Source organism: Rhea americana, unplaced genomic scaffold, assembly GCF_003343005.1.
Source record: "Rhea americana isolate MKP2758 unplaced genomic scaffold, rheAme1 scaffold_1, whole genome shotgun sequence".
Lineage (NCBI taxonomy): Eukaryota > Metazoa > Chordata > Aves > Rheiformes > Rheidae > Rhea > Rhea americana.
The window spans coordinates 18,727,456-18,737,947 of NW_028185038.1; the positions used below are offsets into that span (position 1 = coordinate 18,727,456).

Consider the following 10,492-nt stretch of genomic DNA (forward strand, 5'->3'; position numbering starts at 1 on the left):
CACAGTCCACTCGTCTAACCCACACTTGCTGGGCTTTGCTGTGAAAATATTATGGGAGACAGTGTCAAAAGCCTTGCAACATCCGCTGCTCTCCCCTCATCTACCCAGCCAGTCATTCCATTGTAGAAGGCTATCAGATTCATTAATCATGATTTCTCCTTAGTGAATTCGTGGCATCTAGAAGCCAAAGTTTACTCTTCTGAGGTTCAGGGTTGCGATTCCTCCTTTTGCCAAGCTTCCTCCTTTCAGGGTCCTGAACTCCACTATCTCATGGTCGCTGCAGCCAAGGCTGACCCCAGCTTCCATATCTCCAAACTGTCCTTCTTTGTCTGCTAGTACAAAGTCCAGCAGTGCACCTCTCCTCTTTGGCTCCTCCACCGCCTGTGTAAAAAAGTTATCATCAGTGCTCTGCAGGAGCCTCTAGGACTGTTTGTGCCTAGCTGTGCTGTCCTTCCAGCAGATATCAGGGTGGTTGAAGTCCCCCGGGAGAACCAGGGCCTGTGACTGGGAGGCTACTTCCAGCTGTCTCTAGAGGGCTTCATCTTTACCCTTTAATCCTTTAATCCTTACACATAAACTTTCAGCTCACTCTTCATCCACCTCTAGGCTGAGCTTGATACATTCCAGTTGCTCTCTCACATAAAGAACAACTCCACCACCTCACCTTCCTGGCCTGTCTTTCCTAGAAAGCATGTATCCATCCATGATGACCTTCCAGTCATGTGAGCTATGCCACCATGAGATCATGGCCCTGCAACCATGCACGGATCTCCAGTTCCTCCTGTTTATCCCCATGCTGTGTGCATTGGTGTACAGGCATTTCAGAGAGGCAGTTGTGCACGCAAGTTTCCCAGGACAGGTGCAAGAGGATCCTCCATAGCCATGTCCTGTGTGCACTTCCTCGGCTGCATGCACCCACTGGAGGCATCCTGACTTGTGTCACATTTGGCTGACTACCCTGGCTCTGTAATTCTCTCCTTGCACCAGCTTTCCTAGTTTAAAGCCCTTCTTACCAGGCTGGCCAACCTATTGGCATAGACATGCATGCCTCATTTAATCAGGCAGATCCCATCTCTCCTCATCAGTTGTCAATCTTCAAACAGGGTCCCATGGCCATAGAAATCAAGACCTTGTTGCCAACACCAGCAGTGCAGCCAGCTGTTAACTTGCAAAATCCATCTAATTCTCCTTCCATCCTCCCCCACACACACTGTCAGGATTGAGGGGGAAAAAATCAAGCTGAAGCATTGCAATGCAGCATGCACTTCTCCTGGGAGCAGGTCTGCAGACTGTACCATGTGTGGTGAGGACAAGGCATCATCTATGGCCATCAAGCTAGAGATGTCACCCCCTCAAAAGCTGCAGGATCTCTCCCCTCTCCAAAAGGAAAATCCTTCCTTTCCCTCCCTCCCTCATGATGTTTCATTTATGGGAAGGCTGCAGCGGGGCTATACTGATGGATGTGCTAAAGTAATTGATTTCAGTAATAAGTGACCGTAAATTACATCAGCCTCAGCAACGTGCCAATTGCTTTCCAAGCTGCCAGAGGACAGAGATCGTGTTCCTTCGCTCACTGGGCCAGAGCACCACTTGTCCCGTGAACGCCATGAGCAAGCCCTGTTGCACTCATATTTTCTGGGTATTTAACCAATGCCCCATCCGCTTGCAGGGAGCTGAGCCACTGCCCTCAAGACCATGCCTGGAAATGTCTCAGCATGTTGACCTGTGAGGGTGGAGTCAGAAGTCCTTACTCCTTCAGCAAATATAGCTGAGTCCTGAAGAGCCCCTTACATGGCAAATGGGGCAGTCACCCTTTCCCTTCTAGAGTTAATGTCTATAGGACATGACATAGGCCCAGCCAGCTGTCAGCGCACAAGCTGCCATCATCCCAGGAGATCATTTGGACAAGTTGCAAGGGGAATTGGTGGGTGGAAATTCAACTGTCTGGGGTGGGCAAGAGGAGACTTGCTCAGCCCCACAACTTTGGGTTGAGCTTGTCCCATGGTGGAGGAATACCAAGTAAACCTGGTTTGATGGCATCCATCACCATCGCAGAGCTGGAGCCAAAGGAGAGAACCAATCAATCAGATGTAGCAGGAGCTGCTTCTGTCACCAAAGGACCAGCCTCAGAGGGCAGCCCCAAGCTTCTCAGTGAGCAATAGGAGAGGCTGAAAGTTTTAGCTTGGGCGATCTCACAGCAGCAACTGAGTGCAGAGGAGGCTTCTGTCCAGCAGAGATCTTCCCAGGGACCCACCTGCTTCTGCTGTTGTCAGCCTGGGTTTTTAAGTCAGCAGCCAACAAGGAGCTCTGACTCCTTCCACCTCCCCCTGTGCACAGCATTGCTTCTCCATCTTTACAACCTTCTAACCATCCCTAAGCATATGCTAATGCATCACCCTGGAAATCATCTTCTGTGTCATCCCTACTACCAGGAAAAAAGGATCATCTTCCAAGCCTTCAGAGAGCCTGGAAGCAACACCATAGCTTAAAGCCCCACAGCAGGAGGAAGCTCAGTTTCTGTATTACAGACACCAAGGACAGGTAGGTCCAGGCTGGGCTTCAAAATAGAAGGTATTCCACATGGCTATGGTGTAGCCTCTGCTGCTATTGCCCTGAGGAGAGCATACAGAGCCCCAGCTGAGCTTGGGGCAGGTCCTTCTCCCACCCCAGAGGCTTATAAACACTCCCTTCTCCTTATCACCAGGCTTTTCCTCCTCTGACCACCACTTGGTTAACCTTTGCACACCAAGGGCCTGGTTCTGAGCTCATGCCAGCTGCAAAGCAGTTGCCACTGTTCCCACATGAGAGCTCCTGCTCAGAACCACAGTGCTGCCCCACACACCAGGATTTGTTCAAGTAGAGCCAAACCATCCTCTCCAGACTTCAGAGAGGAAAGTGGCAGAACCCCCGCAGTAAGGTGCTCTTCACACATCCCCGTATCACTGACCAAACTGGGGATCATCTGCTCTGAGTGAGAGGAACAGCATCTAGTTGTGGACAAACAAGTCCCTGAATGACAGGACACCTCCCTCACAGCAATAACTCTGGTTTGTGATCCTCAGTGTTGGTCTAGCTGGAGCACACCTTTATCAGCACTTGCCACCTCCCTAAGATGACATTCATACTGTAAGGAACACCTTAGATAGAATCCAGAGCAAAAAAGTCTTTATTCAAATACAAAAAAGACAGTTGCATAGAAGTGTACTGGTATGTTTCCAATTAAAAAGTGCTTTTGCAGTAAAAGCTAGAGCAAAAAAATTGCCACTTAAACCAAAGCAGGCAGCTTGCAACATTCCCCTGGACTAGCACCAGGATCCTCTTCCCAGGCAGGATATGACCCCAACACAGAGCCAGGGCACCTATTCAGCTTCACTCTTTGATATACAGCAGTGTGATAAAGCTCGAGACACCCATGCTACAAAGTGCATTATGAGCACAGACTATGCAAGCAGAAAAGGAATAATACATCAAACAGTAGCGTTGCAATTCTGGACAATCCTTCAGCACCTCCAGGCACTAGGGGCCAGTTCAGCCTGATGACAGAGTTTGCATTTGACCCGCGGTTTGACTTCTTTTTAAAGAGACAGGAGTTTGTTAGTACTCATCCTCATCAGCCTCATCCTCTTCTCCGTCTGCTGAGTCCCTTCCAACCTCCTCGTAATCCTTCTCCAGGGCTGCCAGGTCTTCCCTGGCCTCCGAAAACTCACCCTCTTCCATGCCTTCCCCCACATACCAGTGCACAAAGGCACGCTTGGCATACATCAGGTCAAACTTGTGGTCCAGGCGGGCCCAGGCCTCTGCAATGGCTGTKGTGTTGCTCAGCATACAGACAGCCCGCTGCACCTTGGCCAGGTCTCCCCCCGGCACCACCGTGGGCGGCTGGTAGTTGATACCCACCTTGAAGCCCGTGGGGCACCAGTCCACAAACTGGATTGACCGGCGTGTTTTAATGGCTGCAATGGCCGCATTCACATCCTTGGGCACCACGTCACCCCGGTACAGCAGGCAGCACGCCATGTACTTGCCRCGGCGCGGGTCACATTTCACCATCTGGTTGGAGAACTCAAAGCAAGCGCTGGTGATCTCCGGCACYGACAGCTGCTCRTGGTAGGCTTTCTCTGCTGAGATGATGGGAGCATAGGTTGTGAGCGGGAAGTGTATCCGTGGGTAGGGCACCAGGTTGGTTTGGAATTCAATCAGGTCAACATTCAAGGCCCCATTAAATCTCAGTGAGGCAGTGACAGAGGAAACGATCTGCCCAATCAGCCTGTTGAGGTTGGTGTAGGTGGGACRCTCAATGTCCAGGTTGCGGTTGCAGATGTCATAGATGGCCTCGTTGTCCACCATGAAGGAGCAGTCCGAGTGCTCCAGGGTGGTGTGGGTGGTGAGGATAGAGTTGTAGGGCTCCACCACTGCTGTGGAGACCTGTGGGGCTGGGTACACAGAGAACTCCAGCTTGGACTTCTTGCTGTACTCCACAGAGAGTCGCTCCATGAGGAGGGAGGTGAAGCCTGAGCCTGTGCCTCCCCCGAAGCTGTGGAAGACCAGGAATCCTTGGAGACCACTGCACTGGTCAGCCTGTAGCAGAATAATGCATATTAACTTCTCTGTTAAAGACTGGGAAAAGGAACCAAAGTAATACAACAATAAATTCCATTTAGAGCACTTAACCAGAGGAGATCTGTCTAAACAAAGCCACAAACTCCAGCCATTCTCTTTGCAAGAGTGGATTCATTCAGGGTATTGCCCTACTAGGCATCTTTAGCTTACACATGTATTTAGCTCCACAGAAGTCCTCTAGTTGATACCACAGGTAGCTAGCTGTGCATGGCCAGGTGGAAACTCTGGGCAAGTTGCTCAATTATCTGCTCAATGCATATCCCAGTATCTGAGAGGAGACTGGAGGTAGCACATGGTTCCTGGACCCCCCAGATGTCATCACAAAAGCATTTCACTGATAGGCCTCTAACCATGCAGTTAGAAACTAGTTTCCCCTCCACCAAACATGGAGTTTGATCTTCTCAGTGTGGTTATCAGCCATCCATTTAGAATTAATAACTGCAATTGCATAACTAGTGTGGCTTCCATAATGTCAAAAGTCTCTCTTTATCTTCTAGGTCTAATGGTATCTTGCTCCAGCTCATGAGATTTACACACAATGACAGTTGCTTTAAGCCCAAATATAGTTTCATATAAACTTTTCTTTACCAAGCCCCAAATTTCATGACAGCAGCAGTAGCTCTTGAGCTCAGATAGAGGAATCTTGCTTCTAAGACTTCCCCCCGCAAACATTATCCCAAATTTTAATTTCCTTAAAATAACTCATAGACAATGCAACGGTTTTCTTTTCCCTCTTACCATTTTACGAATTCTGCTGAGAACAGTGTCTATGATCTCCTTCCCAATAGTGTAGTGGCCCCGAGCATAGTTGTTGGCAGCATCCTCCTTGCCACTGATGAGCTGCTCTGGATGGAAGAGTGCGTGGTAGGTCCCAGTCCGAATCTCATCTACAAGGAGAAAGAGTCATGGAAGTGTGGCAGAGTAACTGCTCTTTAACTGAGAACCCAAAAAGCGCCTACAAATCCACCAGGAACCCACATCAGATGAGCTAGAGTAATGGTCATGGTATGGTTAATTAGATTAGAAACAATAGAAGGGGTTAGAAAAACCACTGTCCAGGCTAGTTAAAGTTCATTACCTTCTCTATCTTCTCCTAGCTGCCACCTTGAGATCCTAATCTAATCCGGTTCACAAGATTTAGGATACAGCGTAAGTTTCCAGCACTGGTGTGAGATTATTGTGCTTCCACTTTTTGTGGAGCATCTTGATGTTGCTGGAAACACTATGTCCACCACCTGCTCTACAGCATACTGAAGAGGAGACAGAATACCTCCTATACTGATATTTCAGCTAGATTCATCCTACCAAGCTCTAAACATCTAATGAATACAAACATTAGGAGCAGTTTCTCTAGGCTCTGAATAGCCAGTGAGGTTGAGACACCTCCAGAGGGTCATTAGACCCACTCAGTTTCAATATTGGATACATTTTATATTCTGCTGGCTCACTCACGACATTCCCAATTTAGCACCTTGATTAGGTGCCTAGAAATTAAGTGGAAACAAAACAAAAAGTCTGCATTCCTTCCATTAAATGAAATAATGAGTCATACATCCTAGACAGTAAGATAGGAACAGACCTTTACCCACAGGAAAAGCCTAGAAGGCAGAAGCAGATTAGATATATAGCCTAACATGGATGCAGGTGGCAGGGAGTCCTTTCTTGTCAGCTTCTTGAGCAAGAGAGGATTTGTTTTCTAGAAGACATTCCAAATCAAATAAAATGCCATGATTAAGTCAAGCTTCCAAAGATCGTTAATGAAGTTAAGGGAGGTAGGAGAGGAAATATAAAGCCTGCCACAGTAAGACACTCATTTTCAACAGAACCTTGGAACTGATAGCACCCACAGTGCTACCTCCGAAGCATTTCTGGGATAAAATCAGAAGTGCCACATAGGCTCACATAATTCAGTCCAGAGCCTTTGCAGTTAATAAACTCATACCACTTTATACCTGCTGAAGATCCTGCTGGAGACAGCAGGTCACTCTTAAATCAAGAGATCAGTTGAAGTCAAGTCAGTGTGTTAAGAGTAATGGGTTTGGCACTTGCTTGTCCATTTGGAACTGCAAACCCCATCCAGCTTCTGATAGCTGGAGATGTTTTTAAAGAGCAAAGGAGTGGGAGCTGCTAGGTAATACAGGCAGCAACACAAGCTGTACTAAGAAGGCTCAAGGTAGAAGATGCCACAACACCCATCTGCCCCACCATTACCAATTACAGTGGGCTCCAAGTCTATGAACACCGCCCGGGGCACGTGCTTCCCAGATGCTGTCTCACAGAAGAAGGTCTCGAAAGAAGAATCCACTTGTTCTGACTCCAGCTCCACAGGTTTTGCCAGCTTGGGGCCAGGAATGGTCCCATCTGCCTGGATCCCATGTTCAAGGCAATACAGCTCCCAGCAAGCATTGCCCATCTGCACGCCAGCCTGCCCGATGTGGATGGAAATGCATTCCCTCTGGAAGGGGGAAAATGGCTTGTTAAAGGGATTTTAAACATCCTGCAACTTAGCACTAGACCCCACAGTTCTTATTTGAGCCATTTGCTACTAGCAGACAATTAGGGAAACAAAACTTCCGCCCACCACCAGGAGCTGGAGCAAGGATCAAACTTTAATCTGCAGAGCTGCTGGACACAGCCCAGCCATGCACGTAGCATCCCTAGGAAGGGCTATTCCAGCCCAAGGGAGGAAGGAAGGAGGTGATGGGCTTGGTGCCGAGGCAGGAAGCAGCTGAGCAGTGCTGGCTCCTTCCTCCTCAGTGTTCAACTGGCCTTGCCACAGAGCAGAGCAGCTGTTGATCCCCCAGGGCTCAGCCACTACCACAACTCAGTCTGCCAGGCCAGCACCTTGTCCCAGAGGGATGGATTCTCTGGGATCATGGGAGCTTGGTTCTCCCTGTGCAAAGCTCTGCACCAAATAGAGAGAAGCCAAATGTGGAGAAAAAAAAAAAAAAATCTACAGCCAAGCTGGGAGTTGCACCAAGAAACAAGGCTGGAAGAAACTGCCATTTGCCTGGGGCCAGAACAAAGGCAGGCCAATATCTCGGGGAGGCTTGGAGTCCTGATTTAACCAGGTCACCCTCCCTCCAGGAGCCTATAGCTATCTCCAGCACTGCCCTGAAGGTACCCCTGTCTTCTGGAGCCTCCCTGGGAACATTTGATGTTTGCATGCTTCCCGCAGTAATTGGCGCTTCTGCCATATCCACCACTCCAAGATCAAAGCACCTCTGCAGTGACAGAGGCTCATGTCCCAGCAGACTCCCTATTACAGCCATGCACAGCACACAGCAGTGAGGCTTCCCAGGGTATCCATATTAAGGGCAGCTGGCGATCCCCCCGGGGTGGCAAGCAGTGCAGCTGATCCCATTATGTGGGGCATTGAGAGGCAGCTCAGTTCAGGCTTCCTCTTCTGCTACACAGTCATCCTGCTCTTCTTAGCTCCATGCCTCAGTTTCCCATAGTCCTATCCAGAGCCAGGGGTCTTCATGACTGAGCCCAGCCCCCTTGCTCCAAAGAGTCCACTTCAGGAACAGTATGACAAGCACCACTGACAGCTCAAGTGTCTCAGGCCTGAGAGCACACCCTGAACACAGCCCCAGGCATGACTGCCCTGCCAAAGCAAGCCTGTCCCTTTTCAGTTGAATCTCTACCTTCAAAATATGGTCTTCAAAACCTTCAAGCCATGGTCTTGGGCACCAGCTGCTCATGGCAGTAGCCAGAGTCATCAGGAGAAGACGTAACACAACTTTTACCCTCTTCCTGTCTCCAAGCATTGATGTGTCAAGAAATTTCTTGGTATTCAAGTGAGTCAAATCACAACTGCATGTTCAGGTCATCTGCTGTGAAGCTAGATACCATCTGGATGAGTGCACTCTGGTACTGCAGAGGAACACCAACTCCTGCACTCACAGCTGGCAAAACAGCACTTAATCCAGGTCTGGGCTGAGATCACCAATTCCACGGGGTGTGGAGGCTGCATTTAAGTCCCCTCTCTCCAAGCTGATATTTGCACTATTTGGGAAATGCTGGCTGCCATTTGCCCATCCCTCCCAGCAAAATGGTTGCAATAGCTCCTCGCCACAGTTTGCAAGGGTCACCACCACAGCCGCTTCGCCAGCAGTAGCCAGGACAGCTGCTCAGCTCTCTGTCCTCTCTCCTAGCTCACTAGTCCCAGCACCTGCTTCAAGGGGGCATTGGCATTTTGAGCGAGGCACAGTGGAGCAGGGGGGCGGGGGGTGGGGGGGAAGAAAGGCCTGCAGGAATAGCAGGACAAAAGCACAGCTCGCACCATGTAGTTTTCTCCTCCTCTCATATACACTTGGAAGGGTGTTTTTTTTTTTTTTTGAGATCCCAGATCTCAAACATTTGTATTTTGTATCAAGATAAACTGCATTTTACAGAGTCCGACTATAGACAGCCTACTGTTGTTCAGCTGATTTTCCCCACTGAAAATATCATATAAATGTTTAACTGTTTTATAACCAAGACAGACACAAGAAGTCCCAGATAAAAGAAGATGTTCAAAAGCTGGCTTGCCAAAGGTTATAAGGTCATTTTGAAGTTTTCTTCCATTTACAAGATGGAAAGGGACACCATCAGATTTTCCAGAGAGTTATTCTTTTGCAGTCAAAATAAGGTGACACTTGTGTTACTCTTTGAAAAAGTTTCAGCAAGATCAGCCAGCATTGTTTAGGCTTGCGGGGTTTTCTTTTTTTAAAAGGTAACCAGATCAAGCCACTTAAGTTTCACAGCTGCAAACTCTTTAGAGCAAAGATTCAATGAAAAACCTAGAGAGAAAAAAAGAATCTTTATTCCTTTAGTATCTAATCCCAAGGGTTTGTAGCAGACAAAGGCAACATGGCAGCTCACTCCTAAGGAAAAAACTTTAAGGTCTCTGCAAGTTGCACTGGTTCCCTCTGCAGTGTGGCTGGGTGAGAGCTGAAGTGCTAAATTCATGGAAAAGTGCCAGAAGTATCAAAGTTTAAAGTTTAGTATATCACATAGTTGTCTATCTAGGTATGCTGGTTCCCAGAAAATTAAAACCCAACTTTCATTAACAAGTCAAACATTTTGCAACTCTACAGTCACCATCTCAGGAGTTGCAAACTTCAGCATGAAAAGCAGCAAGAGGCCACTTAAACTACCATTCTCCAACCAAGTGCCTCACTTTTCCCTTATAAGGAGCAAACATCGATTCAATAAACCATAAAGTAATCAGCAATTAAACAAAACTGTTTGGAATTAACAGCCCCAAGAGAAAGGAGAGAAAAAGAGCAAGCAATCTGTTTAGCTCAGTACCCTTGGAAAACATTCAGCCTGTATATTAAGTTCATACTAGTACAAATATAAGACATACTCTTACCATGATGAGACTGGAAGCTTGCTAAGATCTAAGCAAAGCAGCTGCTGCCCCTGCCTCTGCCTGCAACTTTATAGCCCAGGAAGGCTTGACTCCACCTGAATATAAAGAGGCTTTCTGCTAGCTTAAAGGAGCAGAGCTCCTTTTCCTTTGCATCCCCAGATACAGCAAGGCATAAAATAATCTGCTAGTGTCTAGCTGGTGCAGTTCCTGTGATTTAACAGCCTTGGGTACAGTGCAGTGTGAGCTTTCCCCTTACTTTTTTCAGAGAGCCTCAACAGAAAAAAAGCAAAGAGATACTGAACTTTGGGGAAGTTTGAGTGCCCTCATATGATGCACTTTATCCAGAAGAAACAATCCTTCCCTTATCATTATTCAAAGTACTACCATTGATACATTATATCTTGCCTATTTTTAGACCTAATCCTGCAACTTTTGGTCTTTGTCTCATGCCCTCGTTGACCTTTACAGGAAGGTGCTGGATTTTGCATCTCTGTAGTGGTAAGATGTAGGCTC

The 10,492-nt window shown here is 47.8% G+C and overlaps 1 protein-coding gene across 1 annotated transcript; it reads right to left on the bottom strand.

Annotated features, from left to right (window-relative positions):
* Window positions 1–3,148: 3,148 nt before the first annotated feature.
* LOC146601896 (tubulin alpha chain-like) lies at window positions 3,149–10,051 on the bottom strand. Its single transcript, XM_085299834.1, has 4 exons — window positions 9,980–10,051; window positions 6,832–7,075; window positions 5,359–5,507; window positions 3,149–4,578 (listed from the first exon to the last, which is right to left on the bottom strand). The coding sequence occupies exons 1-4, from the start codon at window positions 9,980–9,982 to the stop codon at window positions 3,595–3,597; spliced, it is 1,380 nt and encodes a 459-aa protein (XP_085155960.1). The 5' UTR covers window positions 9,983–10,051; the 3' UTR covers window positions 3,149–3,594.
* Window positions 10,052–10,492: the final 441 nt, after the last annotated feature.